The sequence below is a fragment of the Amblyraja radiata genome, chromosome 14 (genome assembly GCF_010909765.2).
Source record: "Amblyraja radiata isolate CabotCenter1 chromosome 14, sAmbRad1.1.pri, whole genome shotgun sequence".
In the NCBI taxonomy this organism is placed as follows: domain Eukaryota; kingdom Metazoa; phylum Chordata; class Chondrichthyes; order Rajiformes; family Rajidae; genus Amblyraja; species Amblyraja radiata.
Window position 1 is genome coordinate 19,467,632 of NC_045969.1, and position 18,836 is coordinate 19,486,467.

The 18,836-nt window shown below is 46.3% G+C and overlaps 1 protein-coding gene across 1 annotated transcript in view; it reads left to right on the forward strand.

The window, feature by feature from the left end:
• Positions 1–18,836, forward strand: part of map3k15 (mitogen-activated protein kinase kinase kinase 15) — a 101,874-nt gene that overhangs the window by 82,185 nt on the left and 853 nt on the right. Inside the window, exons 22-27 of the mRNA XM_033033502.1 lie at positions 417–602; positions 4,369–4,474; positions 5,470–5,683; positions 7,450–7,562; positions 7,810–7,916; positions 15,906–15,982. Of these exons, the coding sequence (XP_032889393.1) occupies positions 417–602; positions 4,369–4,474; positions 5,470–5,683; positions 7,450–7,562; positions 7,810–7,916; positions 15,906–15,982 (803 nt within the window). The remainder of the gene's footprint in view (positions 1–416; positions 603–4,368; positions 4,475–5,469; positions 5,684–7,449; positions 7,563–7,809; positions 7,917–15,905; positions 15,983–18,836) is intronic.

The window sequence follows — 18,836 nt, forward strand, 5'->3', positions numbered from 1 at the left end:
AACTCAGCGGGTGAGGCAGCATCTATGGAGCGAAGGAATAGGTGACGTTTCGGGTCGAGACGGGTCGGGTCGAGGCATTCCGGGTCGGATGAGACCAGAAGGGCCTCGACCTGAAACGTCACCTATTCCTTCGTTCCATAGATACTGCCTCACCCGCTGAGTGACTCCAGTGGGCTGAAGGGCCCGTTTCTGTGTTGTATGGTTCCACGAGTTAATGAAACCATGATTTTATTTTATTACCATAACCCTGCCAAAACAATATGGCATAACTGCACTCCTGCTAAGATCATGACCTGTTAGGTGCCCTGTTTGTCGTTTACTGTTTTCGTTACTCAATTTTATTTTCCCTCCACTTTTTAATTTACCAGTCGCTCACACCAGTTTCCCCACATACATTTGCTCGTTTTACTTTGCAGGGGCATGAAGAGCTGAAGCTATCAGTTGACCACCTAAAGCAGATAATCGGCATCCTGCGGGATTTCATTCGCTTCCCCGAGCGGAGAGTGATGGCCAGCACCATCTCCAAACTCAAATTGGACTTGGATTTTGACAGCATCTCCATATACCAGTTTCAGTTGGTTTTGTTTAGTTTTCAGGATGCGGTAAGTTCTTTTTCACACAAAGGTGGGTGGGTGTATGGAACATGCTGCCAGAGGGAGTAGTTGAGGCAGGGACTATCCCAACGTTTAAGAAACAGTAGATGGTACATAGATGGTACATAGATAGGACAGGTTTGGAGGCATATGAACCAAATGCCGGCAGGTGGGACTCGTGTAGCGGGGACATGTTGGCCGTTGTAAGCAAGTTGTGCTGAAGGGCCAGTTTCCATGCTGTATCACTCTGACTCTATTTAGTTTGGACTGATCAGAAACAACTGGAAACGTGTGAGGTGCAATGACCTTCGGGAAAGTCTTTTGAGCTGAACTAGTACTCATCAAATTGAATTGAGGGAGGACAGAGTTGCCTGTCTAGTGTTGAGGACCAGGAGTTTCAGAGCAGGTAGGGTCCTTGAATTTGCCCACATCCATCTTTTGAGTATGTTGTTGAAGGATTTAATCCTTGATTTACTGAAATATTCAACACAAGATGTTAATGGATAGATAGATGAATAAAGACGATAGATAGACCCAAAAAGCTGGAGTAACTCAACGGGTCCGATAGCATCTCTGGAGAAAAGGAATAGGTGACGTTTCGGGTCGAGAACTTTCTTCAGACGACGTTTCGGGTTGAGACCTTCCTACACATCATGAATAAAGACGGTGATCCAGATAAAGAGATGAGGCACAAAAACAATGGAAATACTTAGTCAACTACACAAATGTCACCATTAATAAAGGAATTAAGGGAGACAAAGCTACAGATGAATGGAACTAATAAAGAACTGAGAATATGAGATGTGAGGAAACAAAGTGCTGGAGTAACTCAACAGGTCAGGCAGCATCTCAAGACCTGAAACATCACCTATCCATGTTTCCCAGAGATGCTGCCTGACTGCTGAGTTACTCCAGCACGTTGCGTCCTTTTGTGTATTAACCCGCATCTGCAGTTCTTTGTTTCTCAAAGGTATCAAAGGTATTTTATTAGTCACATTCACATACACCTAGGTGTAGTGAAGTGAAATGCTTTTTGCCATTTTGCAGCACACAAAAAAAGAATACAGACATAACACCAATGAGAGTCTTAACACATAGAACATCCCCCCACAATGGCTTCCACCATGAGGGAAGGCACAAAGTCCAGTCCCCAACCCCAGTTCACCCATAGTCGGGCCCATTGAGGCCTCCACAGTTGCCTCTATGGAAGCCCGATGTTCCTGGCCGTTCTCGCCGGGTGATGTTGCTCCGGCGTCGGGAGAGTCCTCCCAGCGGCCTGGGAACCCTGGAACAGCCGCTTCCGCACTGGAGGCCGCGGTTTCCGAAGCCAACAAGGCCGCGCCGGTTGGAGCTCCACAACTGGCGATCTCGTCGCGAGATCCCATGCTCCCAGTGTACAGTTCAGCGCCGCCGCCCGCAGCTGGTCGCTCCACAGACCCGCAGCTCCGCGATGTTGTTCCCGGCGGTCTCAGCTCACCGAAGCTCCAGTGTGCCGCCGCTGAAAGCCGTGGTTCTGGGCGGTCCCCGACAGGAAACGCCGCTCCAGGCCCGCTGGTAGGCCGCGAGAACGGGTCGAAGCTGCAGCCCGGAGAAAAGCCGCCTCTCCGAACAGGTAGGGACCCTGAAAGGTAGTTTCCCCTCCCCCCCCCACATAAAAAAGTCTAGGCCTCCAACAAAACACTTTAACTAACTTAAAATAAAAATAAAAGGATGAAAAGGATGAAAGGCTGGGCAGCCGTGCACAGGACAGCGCCCCCTTCTACAATGTGAGATGTGAGGTTAGCTGAAGAAACTACAGCTAAAAGTCAGAAATAAAAATGAGACTAGACAAGCATCCAGAGTGAGTAGTCTAATTGGCATTAAACAGATGAATGTACAAGGTCAGTAGCAAAGAAAGCAAATAAATCATTGTCAGTTGCCAAGGGTCATGCTCCTGTCCAAAGATTTTGCGAATTCAGAATTTAATCTAAATGCAGGGCGGTGAGTTTAGACAAGATAGTTCCAATGTGGAGCATTAGAATAAATGGACTCCATCTGTGCTTCGAGAAGTATTCTTGAACATTCAACATTATCATTTCTAGTTGGGCATCAATCTCTGTTTGGTGAGGTTATTCCTTGAGTATAAAAAGAGGCACGCTACTAAACCAAATTGACATAGTCTTGAGAAAATCGAAATGGGCAAGTAATTTCTCTGAAGCGTACAATGAAGATGGATGGAAGAGCTGGCATGTTTTTGTTTCATCAAGGGATGTTCTAAATGAAAAATGACAGCAGAATGGAAGTTGGCAGAGTTAATAATGTTTTGGCAGTGTGTTCTAGCATTCCCAATCAATCATCGTCGAATGACAATGCCTGGATGTTGTAATGGCATAATGGTTAAGGAACCATGGTTGCAATAAAATATTACCAGTCTGGTTTGCCAAATGATGGTGGTAATCTTGTGCCTTAATGACAACTTTCAGGGTGTTTAATGTTAATCAGGATCAAACGGCCGGTTAAACTCTGAATATGTACATTTACGCGACCATAAAAGGTCAGATCCTGCCAAATGGTGTCTATTAAGTCATCAGCAGAAATTTGTTTCCCCATTGCTGAGCAATGTTGAAGTCAAATAGAACTATGATAATTTGAGGAAAAGCGAATCAGGTTGTGGCCACTCCGAAATCACGGATGGATGCCATTCTGCAGAACACAGACATTAGGACAAGGACAAAGGACATTTATTGTCACGTACACCAATTGGTGTAGTGAAATTTGAGTTGCCATTTGCAGCACACCAATAAAAGTAAAACACAACATTAAAGAATTTAACATTGAACATAAAAACATCCCCCCACAACGGTTCCCACTATGAGGGAAGTCAACAAACTCCAGTCCTCTTCCTCTTGTTCACACATGGTCGGGCCTATTGAGGCCTCCGCAGTCGCCGCAACGGTGGCCTGATGTTTCAGGCTCTCTCGCCGGATGATGGAGCTCCGGTATCGGAAGAACACTTCAGCGGCTTGGAGTGTCTGGAACGGCCGCTTCCTACCCGAGATCGCGTCTCCCAGGCCGCGCTGGTCGGAGCTCCAACACTGGCGATCTCGGCGAAAGATCCCAGGCTCCGCGGTGTTCAGAGACAGCGCCGCCCGCAGCTGGATGCTCCGCGGCCACAGCTCCGCAATGTAGGAGTCGGCGGTCACAGCACTCCGGAGCTTACCACACGGCGATCCTCAATAAGGCATCGCCCGCTCCGCGATGGTGCTTCAGCGCTGCGCCGCCGCCGGTGCTGAAGTTCTGGCTGGTCCCGGCAGGAAACGCCGCTCCAGTCCCATTGGTAGACCGCGAGGAAGGGGCGAAGATGCAGCTCGGAGGAAAGCCGCATCTCCAACCAGGTAGGGACTGAGAAATACAGTTTCCCCCTTTCCCCCCCCCCCCACCCCCCACATAAAAAGACTCGAAGACCTCCAAAACAAAACACACTAAAAATTAAAAAAAGGTTGAAAGGACAAACAGCTTTAGGCAGAGCAGCCATACATTAGGTGTGATGTATTAGCCCAAACCTCGTGACCTGAACCACAACAATAATCTTTGTGGCACATTGTTAAACTAAAACTGGGTGACTATTCGCCATTAATCCTGGCATTGAAATTATACTTCCTTGGTGAGTCTGAATAAATAAATGAGAGAGAAAGGGTTTTAAAAAGGCAATCAGTCTTCAGCAACAGGCAGATTGATGGTTGATTATTATTTTCTTTCTCTTTGCAATAAAATAAAGACTTTTTTCCTTCCATAGGTTAATACGGTACTGCGACACCATCACATCAAGCCCCACTGGATGTTTGCAATGGACAACATCATCCGCCGTGCAGTTCAAGCTGCAGTAACTATCCTCATTCCAGGTACAGGCCCTTTAAAGATCTGGCCAGGAATATCCTTCCCTTTGATAATATACCTCTAATATTGAGACTTCCAAGCTTCAACCAGAAATTGAGTTGGAGTAGTTGGAATTCAATCCTTTTAATTTCTAAATGTAAGATTGCAGCTTTCACAGTTTAAGGTTTTATTTTAGTTTAGTTTAGAAACAGGCCTTTCAAGCCACCGAGTCTGCGCTGACCAGTGATCCCCGTCGAAAACACAAGCAGAACCAGAATGTAGTCACAGGGAGAACGTACAGACTCCGTACAGACAGCACCCATGCTCAGGATCAAATCCGGGTCTCTGGCGCTGCAAGCCAGCAATTCTACCGCTACGCCACCATGTCACCCTTTTAATGCAAGGTACAGTTCACAAGAAAACTGCAGTCTATCTCTCGCATTGAAGAGGTCTTCAAAATGTTTTCACATTAATTAGATCCTGTTTAATTTGAATTTGATATGAGATGAGCTGTATTTCTCAGATAGTAATGCAGGCCAGTGAAGTGACATCTGGTTAGCGTCACAGTGACGCAGCGGTAGAGTTGCTGACTTACAGCGCCAGAGGCCCGGGTTCAATCCTGACTACAGGTGTTGTCTGAATGGAGTTTGTACACTCTCCCCGTGACCGCGTCGATTTTCCTCCGGGTGCTCCGGTTTCCTCCCACACTCCAAAGATGTACAGGTTTGTGGATTAATTGGCTTCAGTACAAAAAAATAGTAAATTGTCCCTCGTGTGTAAGATACTGCTAATGTATGGGATGATCACTGGACGGCCTGAATTCGATGGGCCGAAGGGCCTGTTTCCGCACTGCATTTCTAAAGTCTAAAGCTTTTAGTCTGAAGAAGGAACCCGACCCAAAACATCACCTGCCCACGTTCTCCCGAGATGCGACTTGACCCGCTGAGTAACTCCAGCAATTAGTATTTGATTTTGTGGTTTAATGGCCAGATACTAATCTGTCAAAGGTGTTTTTGCTTAGAGCTGCGTGCTCACTTTGGCCCTGCCTCCGAGGGTGAAGCGGCAGACAAAGATGGAGATGAGGTGGAAGATCCTGTATACCAACCGAGGGCACTTCCCCAAAACAAGGAGCATCCCTTAACCTCAGCTGCAAGCACTTCCAGTTCCGCCACATCACCAGGTCTACGAGAGTCTCTGAGCGTGCAGCTGGGGCAACTGAGACAGGCGTCAAACAGGTATTGAACCTCTGTTGATGATGGTGATTTTAAAGGGGAAATCATTAAGCTAAAGAGGGTGCAGAAAAGATTGACAATGCTATTGCTGGGAGTGGAGGGCATGAGTATTTAAGAGAGATGCCATGGGCTGGGACTGTTGTCCCTGGAGCAAAGGAAGCTAATGGATAACCTTATGGAGGTTTATAAAATCACGAGGGGCAGAGCGGGTGGATGGTCGGTCTTTTCCCCCCAGAGTAGAGCGGTCAAAAACTAAAGGGTTAAGTTTTAAAGTGAGAGGGACAAAATTTAGAGAAACTTGAAGAGCAAGTTTTACACACATAAGATTACGTTTAAAAGATATTTGGGCAGGTACATGAATAAGGAAGGTTTAAAGGGATATGGGCTAAATTAAGGAAAATTAGCTTACCTCAGATTGGCACCTTGGTCAGCATGGACGTGGATCTGAAGGGTGTGTTTTGGGGCTGTATAACCATCCCTCTATCTCTTGCCACCTCTCCACACCACCATCATCACAACATTTTGAAGTTGTTAACAATTTTTTTTTAATTCTACTGAGCTTCTGTCTTATTACTTAATTCTACCCTCTTGTGGTTCCTTTTACATCACCAGAATTTTGAAATTCTGTAACAAATTTGTGTGTGTGTGTGTGTGTAAAAATTAAATCTGTATACGAGATATGGATATACGTGTGTGTGTGCGCGCATATATACACATGTGCACGCATGCATGCACTCACATGCACACATACACACACATGCATACATAAATGCACATGCACACGCATGCACACATGTACACGCAGACACACACACCTCTGGCACCATGTGAAGACAGAGGGGTGCCAGAAAGATTTTCTAGAGCTGTTCCTGGGATGAGGGATTACTTGGACACTTGGGAGAATTTGGGGTTGTTCCCTTCAAAGCAAGCAGACATTGTTTTTGCCTTACCGCGCTTGCGGCGCTGGAGACCCGGGTTCAATCCCAACTATGGGTGCTGTGTGTACGGAGTTTGTATATTCTCCCCGTGACCTGCGTGGGTTTTCCCCGAGATCTTAAGTTTCCACCCACACTCCAAAAACGTAGATTTGTAGGGTAGTTGGTTTGGTATACGTGTAATTTGTCCTTATAATAATAATAATAATGGATGGGATCGCTGGTCAGTATGGACTCGTTGGGCCGAAGGGCCTGTTTCCGCGCTGTATCTCACTAAACTAAACTAAACTGATATGATGAGCTAAATGGTCTCTTGCTTGTGCTGCTTCACTATAACGGTGAATGAGGAGAAGGATAAAAGTCTAATGCAAGGGATGAAATTGAAACAGATTATGTTATATAAGTTATATTAATTATGCAACTATATAAGTTCCCAACCAGTGGGAACTTATATATATATATATATACCAGTGACTACCGTGCAGTTATATTTCACAGCTGTAACAAACTCTGGGAGACACCAAGTTCCTAAAATGCAAATCTATCTCTCGGTGTAGTTAAACATAAGTTGTTGGGGAAATTCAGCCGGTCAGGCAGCATCTATGGAGGCAGAGGGATGGTTAACATTGCAAATTGAGAGCTTAATTCAGGATTGAGGGTAATGCTGAGTCCTGATGCAGGGTCTCAAACCAAATCGTCACTCATCTCGCTGCCTCCTCAGATGCTGCCCGACTGCTGAGTTCTTCCAGCAGTTTGTTATTTTTTTTCTCCAGATTCCAGCATCTGCAATATCTTGTGTCTGTGTGCAGTAATGTTGTTATTCTGACCCGACAGACTTTTGGAGGAGTTAGTGCAGAAGGAAAAAGTGTATCAGAAGCTGCTTCAACAAACAATCGAGCAGAGAGACCAGGATCTGTCCAAACTTCAGTTAAAACCCAAACCAACAGGTTAGTCATCAAATCGCTATTTTAACCGCCACCATCAGATCTGATAGCAGTATGAGATGAATGAGTGATTGGCAGAAATGCATCTCCTTTAGTCCCCAGTTATGTGAGTCTAGTTGGAACACATTTTTGAAAGATCCCCCCCCCCCACCCATCTATTTTGGCCTTCTGAGCACATTCCTGCATTAGTGCAGGACTGACAGATAACATCAAGACCGCGCTGACTATTGCCTGTTCTCTCCCCTCCCAGGTGCATTGTCTGTACCAGCGGCACAGCCTCCTGCACACCACGCACTGGATCAGCAACTCGTCAGCTGGCTGAAAGAGCAAGGAGCAGACCCAGAGGTTATAAACAGGGTAAAGTGGCACCTGTCAGGACAGAAGGATTTAAGACTTCAAAATTACATTCTTCTCCTCAGATGATTATTTATAATGAACTGCTTTTTTTTAGTTTAGAGATACAGCACAGAATCTGGCCATTCGGCCCACCGAGTCCGTGCCGACTAGTGATCCCTGCACACTAACACTATCCACTAAAACACTACCAGTGACAATTTATAATTTCACCAATTCAATTAGCCTACAAACCTGCATGTCTTTGAAGTGTGGGAAAAAACCCACGCAGGTCACAGGGAGGATGTACATACTCCATGTAGACAGCACCCGTAGTCAGGATCGAACCTGGGTCGCTGGCGTTGTATGGCAGCAAACCTGCGCCACCATGCTGCCCTGATAGCTGTTTTAAAAATGAAGAATGTTGGGATTACCGGGCAGGTCAGGCAGCGTCTGCAGAGATAGAAATGGAATTAACGTTTCAAGTTGTTGATCTTCAATGGAATGGTTGCTGAGATGGGGGACTTTAGTTAAGGGGACAGAATGGACAGATGAGGAAATCTTTCTCAATTTCTCTTTGTTCATTCACCCGTATCCTCCACTCTCCTTATTTCTTCTTCCTTCCTCCACAGTGTCAAATGTGACTTTTTTTAACCAACCTTTTCCTTAATATCTTTTTCCTCTCTCTTCCCTTTTTCTGTCTTTCCCCTTTTTTCTTTATCCCTCACCCTTTTCTCTCTCTCCCCCTTCTCTATCAGCCCCTCCCCCTCACCCCCCCCCCCCACCCCAACTATGCAAAAACTGTTTCCTTGCTGATTACACAAATTGGCTGGAACGCGGCTCAGTGCCATGCATGTGTCAATATATCTGCATGCCAATTGATCATAATCATACTATAATTACCAAGTACGTTTTGCAACATATGAGGAATTTGATTTGCCGTACAGTCATACCAATAAAAAGGAACAAGACACACAAAATACATTTTAACATAAACATCCACCACAGTGACTCTTCCACATTCCACACTGTGATGGAAGGTGAAAAAAAAGTTTAATTGCTTCCCTTCTTTGTTCTCCGCATCGGGTGGATCTCAGCTCCCCGGTTCCGGGTCGGGGCTGGTCGAACTTCCGGCAGCTTTGGAGTTCCCGACATCAGGCTCTACCCGAGACTGCAAACTCCTCTAAGTCGACATCCTCAGGCCGCAGTTGGAGTGTTGCTCCCAGGCAAGAGATCACAGGCTCCGAGGGTAGGTCAACGGCCCTGCGGTGGGGCTCAAAGTTAGTCTTGAGCAAGGGCTCCAGCTCCATGGTGGCCTTGCAGAATGACCAGATATACAATCTGGAAAACAATCGCATCAAGGTAAGAAATTGAAAAAAAGTTTCCCCTGACCCCCTCCCCCAACCCTCACATAAAACAAACCAGAGAACATTAACACAAACTTTTAAAAACACACTAAAAATAACAAAAAAGACAAAAAGACAGACAGAACGTCGGCGAGGCTGCCATCGCTGACGGCGCCACCTGGTGAATTTCAACATACCTTGAAGAGGTATCTGTCCATTGAAAGCTGGAAGATTGCATGCTGCATTGCATTAACATGGCTGCTGGAGTCCAAATTCAGGAAACAAGCATGTATTTCACTTGCACTGGCCTTCATTCCTTGAGGATAGTTGTGGAGGAGGGCAGATCCCTTCACCAGGGAAGGCACTACGCAAAGTGAATCGTCCTGTAGCATGGAACAGCGAGGGAGGAACCTCCACCTCTTCACTCACTTTGTCAAGGTTAGTGCTCCGATAATGATAATGGTAGTTCACAAATGCAGACTTCACAAAGGGCGACATGGTGGTGCAGCGGTAGAATTGCTGCCTTACAGCGCCAGAGACCCGGGTTCGATTTCGACTATGGATGGTTGTCTGTACGGAGTTTGTACATTCTCCCCGTGACCTGCATGGGTTTTGCTCCGGTTTTCTCCCACACTCCAAAGATCTACAGGTTTGTAGGTTCATTGGCTTGGTCAAATTGTGAATTGTCCCTAATTGGTGTATAATAGTGTTAGTGTGCGGGGTCGGCGCCATCTTGGTGGGCCTGTTTCCACGCTGTGTCTCTAAACTAAACTAAATAAACTAAGCAGCACCAACATACTTCAAATCTCAATGCAAATGCACATAGACAAGCCCAACATACACACATGCATGGATACATACAGTTGAACACTGTGTAGCCATATTCCAGGATGTCTATTGTCTCCTCAATATCTCGGAACCTTTAAGGGCCTGTCCCACTTACGTGTCCTTGGCACGCAAATTACGCAACCTCGTGGTCGCGTTGAGCCGAGACGGTCGAGCGAATGTCGGGCGCGATTCCATGCGTACGCACAGCCGTCTGGAGCGCGTGACGTCATTTGAAGGTGGACACAAAGCTGGAGTAACTCAGCGGAACCGGCAGCATCTCTGCAGAGAAGCAATGGGTGACGTTTCGTGTCGAGACTCTTCTTCAGTCTGAAAAGAAGGGTCTTGATCCAAAATGTCACCCATTGCTTCTCTCCAGAGATGCTGCCGGTCCCGCTGAGTTACTCCTGCATTTTGTGTCTATCTTCAATTTTCTTGGCCCCGCTCTGGTAGTAGAAGTGGGGGCGGATCCGGACCGCAACGGCCGTGAGCCCCAGGCCGAGTTCGACGATCATTTGCCTGCTTCTACTGCTGTCTTGGGTCTGAGCCACTTTGGCCGTCAGTTTGCGAGCCAAGGACGCGTAAGTGGGACAGGCCCTTTAGTCTACTCTCATGACTCTAAGCAGGCATTGGCCACACAGTCAGAACTGAAGGACGCAAAGTGCTGGAGTAACTCAGTGGGTCGGGCAACATCTCTGGAGAACATGGATAGGTGACATTTCGGGTTTTGACCCTCCTACAGACTGAGTGTTCTTCATGTCCTTTTGAGTGAACCAGCATCTGCAGCTCCTTGTTTCGACAGTCAGAACTGAACCACGAGAATCATGTTGTCACTTTGCCCTTTGTCTGTGGGAGGAAGTGATGCATTATAGAGCAGTAAGGAACATCCCAGTAACAAAGGCTAATTGTGCTGGAGGACAGGGTTTCTCTCCCTGCTGTCACCCAGATGGTGACTTCTGCTGGGAGATGTGCAGGCTTCTGTGCTGTGGCATTTCGGGTGTGCATCTAAGTACTTTTAGTTTAGTTTAGAGATACAGCGTGGAAACAAGCCCTTTGACCCACCGAGACCAACGATCACCCCGCAAACTAACACTATTGTTTACACGAGGGACAATTTACAATTTTTTTACTGAAGCTAATTAACTTACAAACCTGTACGTTTTTGGAGTGTGGGAGGAAACCAGAGCACACAAAGATAACCCACGTGATCACAGGGAAAACGTACAGACAGCGCCCATAGTCAGGATTGAGTCTGGGTCTCTGGCGCTGTAAGGCAGCAGCTCCACCCCAGCACCACCATGTCACCCTTCTGAAATGTTGTGAGATCACCTACCTCCACCATGTGGTGCGTTGCAATTTAAACTAGCTTCTCAGTGCAAAATATCTTCATCAAGTCCACTCTAAACTTCCCTACCTCTTCACCTAAACCCGTTGTCCTCTGGTTATGGACATGCTTGGCAAAAGGGAAATGGTTCTCACGTTACCTACCCTATCTATAGATTTATTGTTCAGTCAGGTCGCCCTTCAGCCTTCTCCACTCCATAGAAAACAAGTCCACTCCAAACGGTCTCTCCTTATTCCTTATTGCTGAAACGTTACATCTTAAGCAACCTCCTTTTGAATCTTTCTGCAACTTCAGCGCAATCACATCCTTCCTGCAGCATGGTGACCAGAACTGTACATTGTTTTGTAAAATTGCACCGTAATCCCACTGCTCTTTCATGCGATGCCTCGGCTATTGAAGCCCAGCATCCCATCTACCTTACGCATCTTCTCAATCTGTGCTGCTGTTTCAAGAAGCCTTGGACGCGTACACCAAGGTTCTTCGAGCCTGGGTGGCAGGAAGTCCATAGACAGTTGGATGGGGAGCACAGTATGGTTCACTCTGTGTGCCAACTGTGCTCAAACTGCTTCACCACATGTTGCTCGTCACCTGCACACCGAGACAACAACTAATAACTCAGTTGATAGGTTTATTTTTTGGTATTACTGGCTCCTCTCCTCCTCCTTTGCAGCTCGTAGCAGTGGCTGGGATTGCTAAGCTTTTTTAGTGGAAAACCAACCACACGGGATGTTGTTTATGGCACCTCACTGGTGCAGGCAACAGCAGTAGTGCCAGAGGATGCTGGCAGGACGCTAGATAAGCTTTTAAAGAGGTGAAAGGCCTTTGTATACACACGCATGTTGCGCTGTGTAGGTTTTAGGCTGGAGTCAAGACCAGAGTGATCAGTGGAAGATCTTTGTTTCACAGTGGCCTCTTGTTGTTCAGCCACAGCGGCTCAAATACAGAAGGCACAATGAACTAGCACATAAAAAGCATTTCAAAAAAAATGAACATTGACAGTGAAGGTCGTGAGTGAAAACCCTTTATGGCACATTTATTGCCTCGCATGGTGACATTGAAGAGACAAATTAGTGACATCTCGTCTTTATAGGAAGCTGCCCTTCCCTGCAAATCTGAGAACTTGCACACTCTGCTGCTCCGTTTACTGAAGAGAACGAGATGAATGCCACTCACCGGGAGATCAGTGACTTCAATTCAATATTGTGAGACATTGCTGAAGGCCCCAGTATAAAAGGGCAGGAAGCACAAGGGTTGACCCAAACTGTCAAAGCCAAGGAGCTGTGCAGCTGCACTGCATTGCCAGGTGGCCCCTCTGTTAGCATCTTCTGACTGAAGCAGGCTCTCCAAATGATTTGGCCCTTAGTGTGGTAGATGGGAGCTGCTGCTGGGGTCCCAAAACCCTCTCCTCCTCCTCCTTCACTACCCTTTCATGGCAGGTTGCCCTGTGCATGTGTCTTCTGCATATTCTCCCTAGAGCATCCAAGGCGGAAAGCAGAACAGTGTCACAGACACGGACTCCTTCCTCCACTGTCTGAAGAGCTCTCAATCACATTTAGGTCTCAAAACACCAATGGTCGACCAAGGTGGAGATCAGCACCTTGCTCTTCACTCAACAGCTGAATTACAAGACATTGACAGTGGAGTTAAACAGTGTAGTGGATGTACCTCACATTGCTGTTGTCCTGTTGACACTTGCTTTGACAGCGCTGGCTTCAAACCAGTGGCATGCACATATATTACAATCTACCATTTTGCTTCTCATCAATATTGGGTTGCTGTTAGGATTCATGTTACAAGAGCATAGCCTCACATCGGATGTTGCATTGAAACAAACCTGCAGGCTCGCTCTTTCCCAATCCAATAATAAAATGGCACCACCAGTGTACATTACAAATGATAAACTTCCTTTTCATCTGCACCACCTACTGGTGCTATTGAGAATGACGTCCACTTGGAGACACAAGGAACTGCAGGTTTTGGAACCTTCATCAGATTGAGGAGGGGTCCCGGCCTGAAACGTAGCTTGCCCATTTTTCTCCACAGATGTTGCTGACCTGCTGAGGTTCTCCAGCATTTTGTGACTTGAGTACTTCTTGAGTACTCTAGCAAAATATTACATGTTTATTATGTGGTTATTACAGTGCCCTCCATAATGTTTGGGTCACAGACCCATCATTTATTTATTTGCCTCTGTACTCCACAATTTGAGATCTGTAATAGAAAAAAATTACATGTGGTTAAAGTGCTCATTGTCAGATATTATTAAAGGGTATTTTTATACATTTTGGTTTCACCATGTACAAATGGCAGCTGTGTTTATACACAGTCCCCCCATTTCAGGGCACCATAATGTTTGGGACACATGGCTTCACAGGTGTTTGTAATTGCTCAGGTGTGTTTAAATCCTTAATGCAGGTGTAAGGGAGCACCTAGTCTTTCTTCCAGTTCCCATCACCTTTGGAAACTTTTATTGCTGTGAAAGTCAAAGAAGACATTTTGAGAAACAAGAATACAACTGTTAGAGACATCAGCCAAACTTTAGGCTTACCAAATCAACTGTTTGGAACATCATTAAGAAGAAAGAGAGCACTGGTGAGCTTACTAATCACGAAGGGACTGGCAGGCTAAGGAAGACCTCCACAGCTGATAACTAAGAATTCTCTCTATAATAAAGAAAACCCCCAAACACCTGTCCGACCAATCAGAAACACTCTTCAGGAGTCAGTTGTGAATTTGTCAATCTTCTGTCCGCAGAAGACCTCATGAACAGAACTACAGAGGTTACACTGCAAGATGCAAATCACTGGTCAGTCGCAAAAATAAGATGGCCAGGTTACAGTTTGCCAAGAAGTACTTAAAAGAGCAACCACAGTTCTGGAAAAAGGTGTTGTGGACAGATGAGACAAAGATTAACATATCAGAGTGATGGCAAGAGCAAAGTATGGAGGAGAGAAGGAACTGCCCAAGATCCAAAGCGGTGAAACATGGTGGTGGGAGTGTTATGGTCTGGGCTTGTATGGCTGCTGAAGGTATTGGCTCACTTAATTGATGATACAGCTGCTGATGGTAGTAGCATTCTGAAGTGTATAAACACATCCTATTTGCTCAAGTTCAAACACATTCCCCATAACTCAATGGCCGGCGGTTCATTCTACAGCAAGATATGGATCCCAAACATACCGCTAAAACAACAAAGGAGTTTTTCAAAGCTAAAAAATGGTCAATTCTCGAGTGATCGTCAATCACCCGATCGGAACCCAATTGAGCATACCTTTTATATGCTGAAGAGAACACAGAAGGGGACTAGCCCACAAAACAAGCATGCTAAAGATGGCTGCAATAGGCCTGGCAGAGCATCACCAGAGAAGACACCAAGCAACAGGTGATATTCATGAATCACAGACTTCAAGCAGTCATTGCATGCAAAGGATATGCAACAAAATACTAAAAACAACTACTTTTATTTACATGACATTGCTGTGTCCCAAACATTATGGTGCCCTGAAATGGGGAGACTATGTATAAACACTGCTGTAATTTCTACATGGTGAAACCAAAATGTATTAAAATGCCTTTATTAAAATCTGACAATGTGCACTTTAACCACATGTGATTTTTTTTCTATTACAAATCTCAAATTGTGGAGTACAGAGGCAAATAAATAAATGATGGGGTCTTTGCCCCAAACATTATGGAGGGCACTATATGCAGATGATTCTAAGCAGACTCAAGTTTTCCAATTGATAAAACATGAGGTATGGAGGTGAGGAAAATGAACTACTTGTTTGTTGTAGATAGATAAAATTGCTGGAGGAACTCAGCGGGTGAGGCAGCATCTATGGAGAGAAGGAATGATGTTGGCGGAGGGGGGGGGGGATGAAAGTGGCGGAGACAGTAGGCTTGGAAGGACTGGGAAGGGGAAGGGGAAGGAGGGAGAAAACAAGGATTATCTGAAGTCAGAGAAGTCAATGTTCATACCGCTGGGGTGTAAACTACCTAAACAGGATGAACTAAGATAAGCTGGGGTGTAAACTACCTAAGCGAAATATGAGGTGCTGTTCCCCCAATTTGTGCTGGGCCTCACTCTGGCAATGGAGGAGGCCCAGGACAGAAAGGTCAGATATGGAATGGGAGGGGGAGTTGAAGTGCTGAGCCACCGGGAGATCAGGTTGGTTAGTGCGAACTGAGCGGAGGTGTTGAGCGAAGCGATCACCAAGCCTAAGCTTGGTCTCGCCGATGTAGAGAAGTTGACACCTGGAACAGCTGATGCAGTAGAAGAGGTTGGAGGAGGTGCAGGTGAACCTCTGCTGCACCTGGAAAGACTGCTTGGGTCCTTGGATGGTGTCGAGAGGGGAGGTAAAGCGACAAGTGGAGCATTTCCTGCGGTTGCAAGGGAAAGTACCCGTGGAGGGGGTGTTTTGGGTGAGAAGGGACAAATTGACCTGGGAATACTTGTTTGTTGTAGTCAACTTTCTAAATAACTTTTTTCTTCAGTAGATCTGTGAAGAAGGCTACGTGTTATCTGACCTTCTCAAACATGTTACTAAAGATGATTTGCGATGTCTACAACTCGGGTAAGTGCAGGGGAAGAAAGAGATGGCAGATCCATTTGGTTTTGCAGTTACAAATAACATTTAACCTTTGCTTTGTACTTCAAAGCGCAAAGAAAAGCAAATTATTTAAATACATTTATCAATGCAAGGATTAACTAATAAAAATAATAATTTTGGTTCTAGACTGGTCTGAATATTAGTTTCTGCATTGAGTGCAGCATCTTCTCAGGAGAACACACTTCATTGTTGTGACTGTAGTTGTGGCAGCATTAATTCATTTAGACCTATAGTCATAGAGTCTTACAGAATGGAAATAGGCCTTTCGGCCCAACTTGCCTACACTGCACAACATGTCCCAACTTCACTAGTCACACCTGGTCTGCGTTTGGCCCATATCCCTCTAAACCTGTCCTATCCATGTACATGTCTAAGGTATTCAAGCAGACACCAGGTGAGCCTCCTGTAAGTTTAAAATGCTTGGATTATCAACCTGGTCTATTTCACTAGGCTTGCTATCAGTGCTCCGTACAGAGTTTGAAATAAGCGTGCAGTCTTTTCCCTCTTGTTCACTTCTCAACATTTGGGCATTGCTGCCCTTGACGTGGCATTGAGCTGTCACCTTGAATCACTACAGTCCTTCTTGTGAAGGTACTCCCAGTATTTCTTGATGGTACACTTTCCAATCAGCATGTTGCTCAACGTTGAAGGTAAACTGCAGATGATGTTCCCATTCACCTGCTGCTTTTTATGGTGGCTGAAATTTAGTTTAGTTTAGAGATATGACATGGAAACAACCCCTTTTGGCCCACAAAGTCCACGCCGACCTTCATTCGCCCAGTCACTCTATGAACAATTTAGAGGCCAATTAACCTACAAACCTGCATCTCTATGGGATATGGTAGGAAACTAGAGGAAAACTACACAATCCAGAGGTGACATGCAAACTCCATACAGACAGCTCCTGAGGTCAGGATCAAACCTGGGTCTCTGGCGTTGTGAGGTAGTAACAGTGTTAGCTGTGAGGAGGATGCTAGGAGGCTGCAAGATGACTTGGATAGGCTGGGTGAGTGGGCAAATGCATGGCAGATGCAGTATAATGTGGATAAAGTGAGGTTATCCACTTTGGTGGCAAAAACAGGAAAGTAGACTATTATCTGAATGGTGGCCGATTAGGAAAAGGGGAGATGCAACGAGACCTGGGTATCATGGTACACCAGTCATTGAAAGTATGCATGCAGGTGCAGCAGGCAGTGAAGAAAGCGAATGGTATGTTAGCATTCATAGCAAAATGATTTGAGTATAGGAGCAGGGAGGTTCTACTGCAGTTGTGCAGGGTCTTGGTGAGACCACACCTGGAGTATTGCATACAGTTTTGGTCTCCTAATCTGAGAAAGGACTTTCTTGCCATAGAGGGAATACAGGGAAGGTTCACCAGACTGATTCCTGGGATGTCAGGACTTTCATATGAAGAAATACTGGATAGACTCGGCTTGTACTCGCTAGAATTTAGAAGATTGAGGGGGGACCTTATAGAAACTTACAAAATTCTTAAGAGGTTGGACAGGCTAGATGTAGGAAGATGTAGTGTTGTGTTTTTTAATACTGGTTTTAAATGTGTATATGTGGGGGGCGGGGCAGGGGGAAACTGTTTAAAATCTCTTCCCTGTCTGGGAGACCCGACCTTTTCCCTGTCGGGTCTCCGTTGTCTTTGGGGCCTAGCACCGTGGAGCGGCCTCCAGCCTGAACGACCCGGGGGCTCGGGAGACTGCGGAGCTGCGGACTACTCACCATCGTGGGGCTGGCCGGCCTCGGAGCGTGGGGAGCGGTGGTGACTCGCTGCTGCGACTCGACTCCTGGCGCTCGGAGGCTCCAGCAACGCAGCCGCAGGTCCGGTGGACTGGGACATCGGGAGCTCGCGGGTCCGGGGGGAGAGAAAGACCGCTTCCCGGAGCTCCCGCAACGCGACTTCTCCAGCCCGTGTCGCGGGGTTGGAACGACCTGGAGCGGGGTCATACATCACCCGGCGCTGCTTCATGGCCGTGGGACATTCCAGCGCCCGCCGGGGGCTCCAACTTCGAGACTTCTAGACCGGGAGCGGGGCCGTAAATTGCCCGGCACGGCCTAAAATGGCTGTGGGACTTATCATCGCCCGCCTGGGGCTTCGACATCGGGAGAGTCATGGAGAACAGGGGAGAGAAAAGACTTTGCCTTCCATCACAGTGGGTCCACTGTGATGGATGTTTGTGTGAACTAAATTGTGTGTATGTCTAGGAATTGTCTTTGTTTGTATGGCTGTGGAAACAGAATTTCGTTTGAGCCTCACTGAGGCTCAAATGACAATAAATGGTATTGTGTTGTATTCTTCCCGATGTTGGGGAAGTCCAGAACAAGGGGTCACAGTTTAAGGATAAAGGGGAAATATTTTAGGACTAGATGAGAAAAACATTTTTTACACAGAGAGTGGTGAATCTCTGGAATTCTCTGCCACAGAATGTAGTTGAGGCCAGTTCATTGGTTATATTTAAGAGGGAGTTAGATGTGGCCATTGTGGCTAAAGGGATCAGGGGGTATGGAGAGAAAGCAGGTACAGGATACTGAGTTGGATGATCAGCCATGATCATATTGAATGGCGGTGCAGGCTCAAAGGGCCGAATGGCCTACTCCTGCACCTATTTTCTATGTAACTCTACAGCTGTTGCGGAACGTGAGAGGCTTGTGAATGCTCAGACGCTGAGCAGTTCCCTTTTAAAGCAGTAATTTAGTGATGTTTGACTGCAAAGCTCTAAACGCAATGGCAGTGGATAAGGCACATCTAAATGGGTGAATTTGAAAGTAATATGCACAGTCCTGAATGGACTGCCCTGAATCAGTTTCC